The 14,272-nt window shown below is 41.0% G+C and overlaps 3 protein-coding genes across 7 annotated transcripts in view; 2 read left to right on the top strand and 1 right to left on the bottom strand.

The window, feature by feature from the left end:
- Nucleotides 1-8,020, top strand: part of LOC129738445 (T-complex protein 11-like protein 1) — a 32,814-nt gene extending 24,794 nt beyond the window's left edge. For all 5 annotated transcript variants that reach the window (XM_055729651.1, XM_055729652.1, XM_055729650.1 and 2 more), the window contains 2 exons: nt 5,978-6,091; nt 6,152-8,020. In XM_055729651.1, coding sequence (XP_055585626.1) covers nt 5,978-6,091; nt 6,152-7,505 — 1,468 coding nt within the window. In that variant the 3' untranslated portion in view covers nt 7,506-8,020. The remainder of the gene's footprint in view (nt 1-5,977; nt 6,092-6,151) is intronic.
- A 173-nt stretch (nt 8,021-8,193) lies between these two features.
- LOC129738423 (uncharacterized) lies at nt 8,194-14,039 on the top strand. Its single transcript, XM_055729629.1, has 4 exons — nt 8,194-8,295; nt 8,967-9,650; nt 9,710-11,827; nt 11,894-14,039. Exons 1-4 carry the CDS (start codon nt 8,214-8,216, stop codon nt 13,978-13,980), a joined length of 4,971 nt encoding a protein of 1,656 aa, XP_055585604.1. The 5' UTR covers nt 8,194-8,213; the 3' UTR covers nt 13,981-14,039.
- Nucleotides 14,040-14,047: 8 nt separating this feature from the next.
- Nucleotides 14,048-14,272, bottom strand: part of LOC129759801 (fibroblast growth factor receptor 3-like) — a 1,743-nt gene continuing 1,518 nt past the window's right edge. Inside the window, exon 2 of the mRNA XM_055757327.1 lies at nt 14,048-14,088. Coding sequence (XP_055613302.1) covers nt 14,048-14,088 — 41 coding nt within the window. The remainder of the gene's footprint in view (nt 14,089-14,272) is intronic.

The raw sequence follows: 14,272 nt of genomic DNA on the forward strand, positions 1-14,272 counted from the left end.
GGCCTTGATGACTTTCCCACGCAGTTTCCGGTCGACAGTTCCACTCCGACGCTTCGAATGCGGCTTCCGAGCCGTCGTCAATGTTTCCTTGTACTGCTTGATAACACGCCATACGGTATTTCTGGGCATTTTAAGCTGTTTAGCTAGCTTCGATGCCGACAACAATGGATTTTCAAGAAAACTGTGCACAATTTGATCTCTCCGTTCGGCTTCCATGGCGGTTGTTTACAAAATGCTATCGTTTGGTGTTATGACATAAATACATGGTGAAAGGTAATGAATTTACCGACACGTGGGTGAAAAAAGTTTCCAAATCCGTCCACTAGGAGCGCCACAATGAGCAAAAGAATTTGTTCCAATATTAAATGAAGCAGACTTTATCCTCCCTCCACACGAACCAAATATATGAAAATATACTTTTCTTTAGTGAAGATGTCCGGAGAATCGATTGGACAATTTTGAACTAAAATAGACCTATCGGGTGTGATTTTTACCGAGAAATCAAATGAAGACAGTTTTAGATATGGCTGATTTTACCCTCGATTCCCAATTAATTATGAAAAAAGTAAATTCGGACTTGAAAACTTTGAAACAAATAGGACTGATTTATCTTGTGTGATTTTTTTTTTTGAGGATTCGAGTGAGGGCTGTTTAAGCCACTAAACGCTTCGGAAAATGGAGTTATGGCTGTTTTACACTCAATGCTCCTACGTTATTCAAATAGTTAAGCCATAACTCCATTTTTCGGGGCGTGCGGTGTCTCAAATAGCCTTCATTTGGTTCCTCGACAAAAATTACACAAGATAAGTCTCCTTTGGTTTTGAATTCTCTAGTCCGAACATGCAATTTTCTGAAATATTTGGAAACTGTAGGGAAATTGAGGGTAAAACAGCCATTAATCCATTTGCTTTAATCGATGGCCATTAATCGATGGCTCAAATAGCCTCCATTCGATTCCTCGAAAAATATCACACCAGAAAGTTTTTATTTGCACCAAAATTTTGCTGTGCTAACAAGCTTCTCTCTCAATTAATTGAAAAATGTTGGGAAATTGAGGGTAAAACAGCCATAGCTCTATTTTCCAAACCGTGTGGTAGATGAAACAGCTTTCATTCGATTCCACAAAAAAAATCATATAAGAAGGGTCTCATTTGGTTCAAAATTTTCCAGTCCGTACATGTTGTTTTCCTGAATAAATAATAACTTCATTTTACGATACGTGCGGTATCTTAAATAACCTTCATTCGATTCCTCAAAAAAAAAAAAACACACACACACACAATAGATAAGTTTTTTACTCCAAAATTTTCCAATCCGAACAAGCTTTTTCTGAACTTTTTTTAAAAATGTTGGGAAATTAAGGGTTAAACAGTCATAACTCCATTTTACGATGCGTGCGGTGGCTCAAACAGCCTTCATCTGATTCCTCGAAAAAAATCACACTAGATAGGTCTATTTTTTTTCAAAACTTTGTTGTCCTAATCAGTGTTTTCATGGATTACAAAATAAAGGGGACATAGGAGTTGAAAAGGTGCTATATCACCGTTCGTCAGCTCTTGCAAAATCTGAAACTATATCCAATCGATTCTCCGGACATCTTCACTAAAGAAAAGTATAGTTTCATAGATTTGGTTGTTGTAGGAGGGAAAATATTGAATTGATTCGCGGTTTTTACACTTTTTTCCCATTGTGCATTGAAAGAAAAATCTAATTCTGCAATTGCTCAATAAGGAAGTCAAAAGAACGTCCCATTCCAGCGTTGCCGATAACTTTAGGGGAGAATGGGGATACTTGACCCCCTTTGCTTATTTTCTTCGTATCTTTTTGGAAAAATTTAGCAACTCAACGTCTTTTGCATTTTATAATAGCGTGTAATTTCAATTTTATATGCTCCAAAAGTTAGAACGATACATCAATTCGTAGATGAACTAGAAGCATTTTCGTGGGACTAAAAAAAAATTGTGATATTTTTTATGTTACAGAAGACCTGATTCTTTACTAAAGGAAACTTGATCCTTAATTCAGGGTGCCCTGACCCTGGCCCTAGTAAAATCCAAAGATAAACGGTCCGTTGACTATTTTTTGCCATATTAGTTCTCATTTCACAGTTTGTAAGTATCAGACAAAAAGAATTATAAAAGTTTGTCTACTGCCCTAGAGTCATTGCATACTTTCAGGCGCTATTTTTTAGTTTTTAGATAAATTCAGTGTTTTAAGTCTTTTTTATCAGTTAATTAGTGGATAAACATTAGTTATTGCATTAGTGGAAGATATGAGTAATTTCATGATCACGTCCAAAATTCTATAGAAATCGCATTTCTAGGTTCATGCCTGAAATATTGCACCTCGCGTAACTTTTGATCTCATCGATAGAACTTTTCAAAAACTTCAGACATGCTAACTTTATATTTCAACAATCACTGTGCGGAATTTATTTTAATAAAAAACGTATTGCAGTTTGAATGAGAAAAGTCCAAAAAGTCCGATTTTCGTAGATTTACTGTTTCTCAGGCCACACAAACTCCAGAAAACTCAAATTTTGTGATATAATAGTGTGATAGTTAATCTATCTAACGCAAAAAAAAAATTGATCAAAAAAAAATCATCAGAGTAAAAAGTTATGGAAGTTAAAAGTCGAAGTGACAGTGCGCGTTGTGTGCCAATTTTTTTTCATACCAGTTTTGCTTGAACAATTCATACTTAGAGAGTATAAAAAATATGTAAGTTCTGTATCATTGCCAAATTTTTTTCATACCAGTTTGCTTGAACAATTCATACTAAGAGAGTATAAAAAAATATGTAAGTTCTGTAGAATTATTCAGCTTTTTAAATCCCAACTTTCAAAATCAAATCCTAAAAATGCAAATGTTTTTTTAAGATTCAATTAAAAAATAATGGATTTTCAAATTTTGTTTTAGAGAAAAAAAATTGTATCTACTTAAATAAGCAAATAATAATCTAATTCTTTTCAACCAAAAGATATTCAGAAATAAAAGTAAGAGATTATATTTGCGGTTCAAATCAGATTTGTTTTCTACTCTTGTAAACTCGAAAAAATAAAAATTTGAAATTTTAGTTAAAAACTATGTTTTTGAACAACTAAGCATTTTTGAATAATTTATTCAGCCTATCAGAATCAATCGGCTAAGACGTCTTTAATTTGCAATATGAAAACCAATATTTTTTTAAAGAACGAAATCTTCACAAGGAATCCAAATTTTATTTTATATTTGTGATATCTGCTGGTTTTTGTTTCCAAACTGACTCTGATTAAGTATAAAATTTAAATTTTGAATCTAGAATTAAAACTATAAAACTGCGATCTCCTGCAATTTGAATTCTTAATGAAATTCTCACATTGATATGTTTATTCTAATTAATTATAAAACTTAACTTCGAGCTGAACCTGAATCTGTTTTTTTTTTATTTGAATTCCGGATCTGAATTCTGCTCTTTGAACCTGAGTTCAAAATCTGAATTCCGAAACCGACTACGAGTTCCAGATAATAATTTTTTTAACTTTGAACCAACAAGCGAAATTGGTATCAAAACCCTCAACCAGAAAACTCTTATTTGAAAAACTGAATGGTAATCCGAAATCTGATCCCAGACATCGAATTTGGATGTTAATAAACAAATTTTTATCCACAAAATCCAGAATTATTCGAACCTAAGCTTACCAGATATTTTTCCGATTATATCCGGGCCGTGCAATTTCGGATTATTTTCCCAATATCCGTTAATATCAATATAATTTAATATAAATCATGAAGACAAGCTTTCAAAAACCTGTTTTGTTATATAAAAATAGTTAAGTTTCTAAAAAAATCGTTCATGTTAATTTTGATGAAATTTGTTAAAAAAAAACTTGGACGCACGAAATGTAATTATACTTTTAATGAATCGATTCAAATTCTTGGCTGATTTTACTAATAATTTGAACGAAATCAGGCAACATCTGGGCAATGTAGCAAGTCTTCGCTTATTGAAATTTGATATTAGGGACATCTATCAGAAAAAATGAGAAATTTTTGGAAAACTGTACTAGAATTGTAGACCTGGAATAAGATTTCGAGGTTTTCGCTTTAGTTTCGAGTCGAGATTATTACTATTGAAACATTTTAGTCAATTGTCAAAATTTGATTAAAAATTTGAAATTTTAAGTTTAGAGAAGAATATTTCGCTTGGCTTTTTGGAACTTGAACTCCAAAGAATTTTTTTTTACTAAAATTGCTCAATGGGGAAGTCAAAAAAATGATCCATTTCAGCGAGGCTGATAACTTTACTTACTTACTTACTTGATGGTTCCGCGTCGATTCTCCGGCGCATAGGGCCGTGGTAAAAAAACCTCCATTGTTGACGACAGCGTCTCCACTTGGTCCCAGTCAAGATTCTCGTCGACAGTTCGGATTTCGGTGGCTTTGCCACTTGTGGCGGCAGAATTCTGGTTCTGCCTCTCCTACGATATCTTTCTGGATTTCATTCAAGCGCCTCTCTGCAAATCTCGATCTCATCTTTTCGCAGCATATGCCCAATCCATCTCCACTTACGTTTCCGAATCTCGATTTCTAGCGCCTTACGATGATACCGGCGATGTAGTTCCTCATTTGAGAGAAAGTTGCCAGGCATGATGACAGCGAGGATGATATTACGCAGGCAACGATTCACAAATAATTGCAGTTTTCGCGTCATTACCAAGTTTCGCACTCGTACAGCAATACGGATTTGACGTTTGAGTTGAAGATTCGGATTTTCGTTCGTAGAGAGATCTTGCGTGAGCGCCAGCTGTTCCGGGGATTCGCAAATGCAAATCGGGCTTTTCTGATCTGGGATTCGATGTCTTTCCTGGTACCGCCATCAGGCGTTTTCTGGCTACCAAGATGGTGGAAGCACTTCACTTTCTCAACCTGTTGCCCAGCTACCACAAAGTTTGAAGAATTTTCTGTGTTGATTTCCATCGAATTGGTCTTTCCGACATTGACTTTAAAACATGCTGCCTTGGAGCTTTCGGTGAGGTCGTCGAGTTTGTTCTGCATGTCTTGTTGTCTTTCGGCGAGCAAAGCAATATCCAGCCAGGTCAAGGTCGTTCAGTTGCTCCATTGTCGAAGGATTCCACGGCAATCCTCGGTTTGGTTTATAGTCAATGGATTCAGTCAAGATCTCATCCATTACGATGAGTAGCGGTGATTTGATACATCCTTGTCTCATTCCAGCAGTTAACGGGGTTGCAGAACCTTGCACGAAAAATGCCTCGTACTGTGTTTCCATGAGATGTACTAGTTTCTCTGGGACTCCTCTACGTATAAGTGCAGCAGCCCAGATGTTTTCATGGTTAAGTCAGTCGAATGATTTTTCGAAATCGAAGAACACCAGCAAAAGAGAGTCCTGGAATTCGTTAATTTGTTCCAGTAGATATTATTCGTATCGTGGTGTGATCCACACATGATCGTCCGCATCGGAATCCAGTTTGCTGCCGTCGAAGTGTAGCCTCGATTTTCTCCTGGATACTGTTCAGGATCACTTTGCAGAGTACTTTGAGGGTTGTACTGGTCAACGTTATGCCACGCCAGTTACCGCACTCTTTCAGGTCTCCTTTCTTCGGGACCTTCACGAGGATACCCTGCATCCAGTCGGCCGGGAATGTTGCAGTATCCCGAATGTCATCGAAAAGACGGTGCAACATTTGTACTGGCAAGGCAGGGTCGGCATTTCAGCAGGGATGCAATCGATCCCAGGCCCAGGTGCTTTGTAAATTTCATGTCACTTCTATTTCGGCCAGCGAGGGCGCTTCCGAGTTGGCGCCATTGTTCGAAGTGCTCAGTCCATCGTTTGAGCTGATCTCTTCGAACGGTCAATAACTGACCTGCTCGGTCTTTTAGCGACATTCTATAGCATTAGTTCTTGTACCACTGAATAGAGTTATCATGTAATTTCTCAAACACATGCTTATTATTTTTTTTTCTATCTCAATTTACAGGATGGACTCGTCCGGATCTACAGCGGAATCGTCCTCATCGGAGGCCAAAGATATACCGTCCAGCGTCGAGGCCGCTCTGCTGAGAGCTCGCACCGAAAGTGAAGGTTCCGACAAGTATGTTTGTGTTAAAATCAGCATTCTTACGAAAATTATTAACGTATTGTTCCTTTAAAGATCGGGTCCAACGAGGTTCGTCCTTCCCGGGACATCCAGCAGCCCACCGAAAATTCTTACCCTGGAGGAGGTTCAAGATGCCGTCAAAAACATTGAAAATATGACCCTGGCCCACGAAATCGCCATCAACAGCGACTTCAAGCTGCAACCGTACGAACCACCGGAGAACTCGCTGGAACGCATCATCAAGGACACGATGCACCGGGCCTACTGGGACATCCTGAAGGAGCAGCTGGCTCGAGAGCCGCCCTGCTACGATATGGCCATCCAGCTGTTGGCCGACATTAAGGACGCTTTTAAGAGTATTCTGAGCAAGAACAACGAGCGAGCGCTGGCTCGGATCAACGAAATTCTGGACGAAACTGTGATACGCCAGCAGGCCGAACAAGGTGTGCTAGACTTTGGAACCTACGCTAAATTTGTGATTCATATTATGGCCTTGTCGTGTGCTCCGGTGCGAGATGAACAGATAGCCAAACTGAAGGAGATTTCGGATGTTATTGAACTCTTCCGAGGTATCCTGGAGGCGCTGTCGGTCATGAAGCTGGACATGGCGAACTGTCTGTTGGATGCTGCCCGTAACGATGTCATTGCCAATTCCGTCGAGTATGAGAAACAGAAATTCAAACAATTCCTAGAGCTGTACAAGGACGGGTTCCCGGAGACGGAAAAGTGGTTGAAACGAAACAAGGTACCGGAAACAGGTTCTGCCGATCAAGAACAGGCTGCAGCCAGCAACGATCAGCAGCGCCGATCCAAGGACACAATTTTCAACGCTTATCTTGAATTGATCGATTGGAACTCGGAGAACGAGTTCCCGGAAATGTTGGAAATGGATCGGGACCGCGTGATTGGCCTGCAGGGTCGGGCTTCCCGTCTTTGCAGCTGTGCCTCAACACTTGCCATTACTAGTGCTGCCATACCACTAATCGCACAATCCACCGATGCTCGCAAAAGCCTCGCTAAAGAGCTTGTTATTTTAGTTCAAAATTGCAACAACACCAAGGATCTGGATGATGCTATCGAAAACATCTGGTTACACGTACGATCCGTGGTCGTCAACCGATTGAAGGATCTGAACCAACCCGAGCTGAACGAATCCGTGGAAAGCTCCCTGAAGGCACAGATCCTGCAGGTCGCAAAGAAAGAATCCCCGGTGCGAGCGCTGATCTGGAAGCGACTGCTGGCCTACATTCAGCTGGTGCTCAGGACCAACAGCCATATTCCGGTGCCACCCGGTTTCCAGGAGTTTGCTGACGAGGTCGAAAGTTTAGCGACCGCTTTCAAACGAATTTCCTACTATAACTACGCCGTCTACGGGGAGTATTTCCATGAGATCTTGAACAAATTGTAGAGCCTACGAGCAAGTGTTTCTCAAAGGTTGAAGTTCTTCCGTGTATTGATTTGTTCAACTGAAACCCTCCCTGGCATCACTCCTTGTGTGTAGTTTTGTGATTCGCGTCTTATTGTGAAGTAGATTAGTTTTAGTCGGTATCTAAACTCTTATATAAAACCAGTATATATCACAACTTTAAGTTAGTCATTTTTCTTTTCGCTCTACATACGATATCGGAACTGAAGAAAGTTTTCAGGAGTTGTTGAAATGTGATAGTTATGAAACGGATTCGGATAGGTTATTGGTTCATATCAAAGATAACGAAAAAGTAATGAATGACGGATAGGCGGACACATGCCGGCCTAGGTGGAACGAATTCGGTAGCCGCCTAATAAAAATAGCATTATTCCAGTACAGCATCCGCGCGTAGATGTGTAACCCCCATATTCGATCGAATCCAAACTTAATCTGACTAACAAAAAAAACCAGAACTGTGTATAGCATATTACATGATGTGTATAAATGATTTTTACGTATAATTCAGTAAACGAAGATCGTTTTGTTGAACAGAAAGAAATATCCTTCTTGGAAAATTTACAGGGTAAAGTCTTTGCAAGATTATAAATCATCAAAGTATGCTTTCAAAAGTCACACCTAAATGTCGATTTTTGATTATTGTTTTTTTTCGGTTTTTGTAGTAGGTAGTTGAAAGAGCCCTTTTTAGTTATGGAGCAATCAAATTTAGAGGAAAATTTTAAATTTTCCTATCGTGTAGCCAGGCAATTTATTTTCGATTTGGCTGATGAAGGTGAGTGATTGATTTGAACGGTTATTTTTTAAGGTATGTAGTACATTTTAAGTGATCACAAAAAGAGGGCTAGGAAACCGTTTCGAAATTCTCTCGAAATGTTTTTGGGATTGTTGGCAACCTGCATTGATCAAGATCGTGAAGTCCCCAGTTTGTACTCTCATTCTACAAAGGTTTAAGGACTTTATACCATCCAGAACTATCGAAGGGTTACGAATCCCTTTTATTTACATGTAAGGTAAAATCAATGTTACGATCGCCAATTTGGAGTTCCAGATATGGACTCTGTTAGATCCAGAGTCCATCTGTACGTAAAGTATGTAAAATAAATTCAAAAAATTTGAAAAAGTTTCTTACAACATTTTGTATTGTGAGAAGTCGTTTGGCATTATGAACTCAAAATCGGCCATTTTTGCACTTACACCACGTTCGTTCTGAAGTCCCATCTTGTCTACCACCAACCTTGATCCCTGGTTTGTTTGACTCTCATTCATGAACAATTGGGATATCTCGAATACCTGCCTGTTACCACACAAGCCGTTGGGCTGCGTAGTACAAGTCGAGAAATATCTATGCTTCTAACACGAATGCACAAATCCGAAATCACAAAAAGATAACCTTGTCATCACACCATCCGATTGACACTTATTCTTACTTTTTCGACCTCCCAGATAAAGTAACAGCAACGCAATGGTTACGTAAGTTGGCGTCAACGACAGACAACCCTGGCCTCCGTAACCACTACCTTAATCTACTTTTGGTGAGTCTTCAGCAAGGTACGCTGGTCGGTCCGTTCAAACAATCACCCCCGGAAGATGGAGCCGGCAAGTTGGTACCCTTCGAAAAGGACTATCAACCGAAAGACATCCAACAGTTGATCGTGCAAGAACGCGAGAAGATTCCACCTCCCCCGGTAACGGAACAATCCCTTTCCGGAGATCGACATTCGACCGAATATGCCGCTGCCCAAGAGATTCCCAACTTTGGTTCCCAGTTTGGTTATGTTTGTTCGGCTGAACCGCTCAGCGAGTTTCAACGGAGCAATCAATCGAAATTGACGGATGCTTTGCAGGGCCCTTCCAAAGTTACCTTGCAAAGCCTGAACGAAAGTATTGACCAGTTTATCCGGGAAGAACTACAGAAAAGGGAAACGAATGTTCGTATAGAAAGTTCACGGGAACCATGCTTTGAAGATAGCCAATTAAGGTTCTCTCCTGACCCGATGGCACCAGCTACTCCAAACGTGTTCAAACCGGGACGGTCAAAACAAGGTTTACATTACGAGTTGAAAGAATTCGGCCTTCCACCCAACACCAAGTTCGGCTATCCGTGCTCGAAGTTCTCCAAAATTACTTGTAAGTGTTGATAACCTCGAAAGGTATATCAGGTTTAATTCAAATGAATCTTCTCACAGGGACACCTTCAAATCGAGCTGGAAGACCGCAGGTCAGGGATATTGTCAAAGACCACCCTTTTCCGTCGACGAATAGCTCAATACCTAGGAGTGAACACGAACTTTCTGAGCAACAGAGGCGTGCTCGGCTAATCCAAGGTGCCGATACTCGGACGCGTGATCTCTTGAACAGATACTACGCTCAAGAGGTGGTGAAACCACGTAGGCTCGAATACTCCGATGTTGAAGAAGCGGAGGAAGGTTTTGAACCTCTGTTACTCGATGAAACCCCGCCAGATGAAATCATTAACCTGGACAGCTTTGATCAAAATCGTCTTTTTGGGGACAGTGAAATGGCTTCACCAGAAATTCGACGAGTTTTACGTACTTCGAGGGGTCATCCCAGTGCAAGAAGGTACAGCCCTCAGAAACATTCGACGGTTGAAGAAACTTTTGGTTCGTCCCGTGCCAACTTGTCAAAAGTCTCTAACCTTGAACTGGTTGACGATCCTTCCTCACCTTTCGACTTTTATCGTGAGGCACAAAATCGCTATCGAGAAATAATGCGAGAAATTACTCCACCTCCAATCAGCCGTACTCCTCAAACTAGTCGACAATATCAACAACCTCGAGTTACCCCTCTTCAAAGTTCACGAGTGGTAGAAACACCAGATCAAATGGCGGCCATAATCGGAAGAATTCAACACCAAATTAGCACAAACAATGAGCTTTCACAAATCATAGCCAAGTCTCCACAATCGGCACCAACCGAACAGCTGAAGTGCGAGTTGAAAAACAGTAACCGTGCTCTAGATAAAATACGAAACCAGTTGCAGCGTATTCGAGAATCTAACCGAGGAGGTGCAAAAAGCAATGAAACCCTGGACCGTTTCAATCAATTCAAACGACAGTTGCAAAATTTGTCCGCCCTAGTCGATGTAACACAGAACAGTATCCACAAGCTTTCCAATACAATAGAAAACGTTCCGGAGCCTACCCTGCAGAACGCTGTTTTGGAGAGCGCTTCCATAGGGGAGAATTTGCACCACATTTCCCGACAAATACGCTTCTTGATGGACACCTTTGACAGTTCGACGGCTGATACTTCTTTGGGTCTTATCGATGAAACGGGTCTATCAGGAGGTGGATTCGATGAATCGAATGCTATCGTTCAGGCGCTTGAGAAGTTGAATGCATCGATGATGGACGTATTTAAGAGCCCGAAATCTAACAAGATTACTAACGCAGTTGAAGCGTTGCATAATCTTCAAAGCCTTGTTGACAGAATGAGTATCGGTGCATCTACGTTGGATACTAGTATGCCGTATGAATCGTTGGCCGATACATTCTTGGAACTGGAAGAATCTATTCGATCGGAGATCGCTGCTGTCCAAGCGCTTTCGAAAGCTACACGTGTTCAAGAACTCGTACAGAAATCACAAGGCACTGTAATTGAACTCAGTGATCTTTTGAAGAGTGTTCAAGACTTAAAACGTAAACCATCTAGACAAAGTGAAATAAATGCACGATTGAAGCAGTTGAAAGCAGGCCAACTGCGGACTCCTCCACCTATGCCTGCAACACCTCCGAGTAAGACCCCACCTACAGCGCCATCTTACAAACCTTTCATGCTCGAATCGGAAGAGTCCGAAGATTCTTCCAAGGATTTCCAAATTTTACGTGAGGAAGAAATGAGTCACGGTTTTTTGGAGGATGTCGCAAGTCCTTCTCGATGGGCTCGGTCCCAACCGATGAGGCAGGAACATCTGGACGATTCGGCCATGATTACCGATGATTTGTTTGAAGAGGGAGTAGCTTCACCTCGCAGAGTTGATCAATCTATGAGGCAGGAACATCTGGACGAGTCGGCCATGTTTACTGATGATTTGTTCGAAGGGGGTATTGCTTCACCTAGCAGAACTCAAGGTCCACCGAGGTATTATCGAGCGGGTTTCGAAAGTAGCCATGAAAAAAGCGATACGAGGGTTAGCTTTCAATGCCTACCCGAACAAAGCAGTTCTAACCGAGAACGATCTACTCCAAACGTGTCTAGAGCCGAAGTTCTCGGAAGAAGTTTAGAGTCCAGTATTTCACCTCACGCAAAGGTCGGGTATTTACGCCCGAAGTCTGAAAAGACAGGTAAGTACCTAGAAGTTGATTAAAAATTTTATTCAGTCCAAATTGATGAATGTTTACTTCAATCAGGGACTCCTCCTAATCGTGCTGCTCGACCTCAAGACAGAAATGTTATCGAAGACTATCCTCTTTCGTCGATGCATAGCTCAGTACGCAGACCTGAACATGAACTTTATCAGCGCCAAAAACGTGCTCAGTTAATTCGAGGTGGCGACACTCCGATACGTAATCTACCGAACAGATACTACGCTCAGGAAGTGGTGAAACCTCGAAGACTACAGTACTCCGATGTTGAAGACACGGAGAAAGCTTTTGAACCCCTGCTACTCGATGAAACGCCAGCCGATGACATTATCAACCTGGATAGCTTTAACCAAAGTCAACTTTTTGAAGACAGTAAAATGACTTCACCTGAAATACGGCGATATTTACGTTCTCCGAAGAGTACTAGACAAAAGCGTTCACCAGTAGAAAAATCTTTATTAACTACCCATGACAATCTCTCTAAAATTTCTGAAATTGATTTTGTTGACGAATCTTCCATTCCTCTGGACTGCCTCCGTGAAGCACAACATCGACGTAGTAAATTGATGCGAGATATAACTCCATCTCCAATCGATCGTACTCCATCTCGGATTACCCCCCTTCTAGATCCCCATCGGGTAGACACCCCTGATCAAATGACCAACATAATTGGAAGAATTCAACAGCAAATCAACACAAACAACGAGCTCGCCCAACTGATAGCAAGGTCTCCACAAACGGCACAGAGCGACCAGTTGAAGTGCGAATTGAACATCAGTAACCGAGCTCTGGACAGTATTCGAACCCGGTTGCAGCGTATTCGAGAATCTAACCTAAGAGGTCCAGAACGCAACGAATCTTTAAATAATTCCACCAATCAGTTCAAACAACAGTTGCAAAATTTGTCCGCCTTAGTCGATGTTACACAGAACAGTCTCCACAATCTTTCCAATACAATGGAAAATGTTCCAGAGCCTGCCGTACAGAACGCTGTTTTGGAAAGCGCTTCCATAGGGAAGAATTTGCACCACATTTCCCGACAAATACGCTTCTTGATGGACACTTTTGACAGCTCGATGGCTGACTCTTCTTTAGGACTTATCAATGAATCTGCCCTTTCCAGAGGAGATGGATTGGACGATTCGAATGCTATCGTCCAGGCGCTCGAGAAGTTGAATGCATCAATTTTGGACGTTTTTGGTGGCCCGAAACCGAACAAGATCACCAATGCAGCTAACGCGTTGCAAAATCTTCAAAGCCTTGTCGACCGAATGAGTTTTGGGGCGTCTACGTTGGATACCAGTATGCCGTATGAATCCCTAGCCGATACGTTTTTGGAACTGGAACAGTCCATTCAATCAGAAATCGCTGCTGTACAAGCGCTCTCGAACGGGAGCTGTATTCAAGAACTGGTACAGAAATCAAGAGACACTGTAGAAAAACTGAATGAGCTTTTGATGGTTGTCCAAGATTTGGAAGAAAACGTAGGAAACCAGTCGGTTCAACCTACAAGAAAAACCGAAATAACTACCCGTTTAAAGCATTTGAAGGCAAGTCAACTTCGTACTCCTAGAGACATTCCTGTTACACCTTCATTGAAAACTCCTCCGTCTTCGCCCCATCACAAACCTATTACTCTGGAACTGGATGAATCTTCGAGGGATTACCAAATTTTAAGGGAAGAAGAAATGAGTCACGGTTTTTTGGAGGACGTTGAGAGCCCACGCTGGGCGCGATCGCAGCGTCAACCCATGAGACAGGAACATTTGGACGAGTCGGCGATGTTTACCGATGATTTGTTCCACGAGGGTGTAGCCTCACCTCGGAAAGCTGACCAATCAATGCGGCAGGAACATCTGGACGAGTCGGCCATGTTTACCGATGATTTGTTCCAAGAGGGTGTGGCGTCACCTCGCCGAGCTGGTGGCAATCGAATCAATGAAGATTTCAGTCAACTAATCAATAGCGTAAGACAGCAGCAGGCTTCTCCAGGGCTAGGGAACACAAACGAGCAGATTCTTCAACGGTTGGAAAGTTTGCAGGAAAAGGTCAATCATGTTTTGAACACAGAACGATTTTTGTCGGGTTCGTCCAGGGGTGATCCTGCTCAACACCATTCGAGAAGACGGTAGAGTTAGTTCATGAATGATGATTTTAGTTTGTTCGAAATTTTCTGAATTCATGGTGTTTTCGGTTTAGCTAAGACATTTTTGATGAATGTTTCAAGATCATGAAATTCTCTGAAATGAAAATTTTAGTTTATAAATATATATTGAATATTCATGTTAGATATTTGTTGTTACGTGTTTGTTTAATTTACTAACGAAGAGTTCAGATTTTCAACAATGTTTAAGACTTAAAGAAAAACAAACATTGAAGCAAAAACATCCGATTCCTCGAAAATGATATAAGATTCATGATTAG

This window comes from Uranotaenia lowii, chromosome 1, assembly GCF_029784155.1.
Source record: "Uranotaenia lowii strain MFRU-FL chromosome 1, ASM2978415v1, whole genome shotgun sequence".
Lineage (NCBI taxonomy): Eukaryota > Metazoa > Arthropoda > Insecta > Diptera > Culicidae > Uranotaenia > Uranotaenia lowii.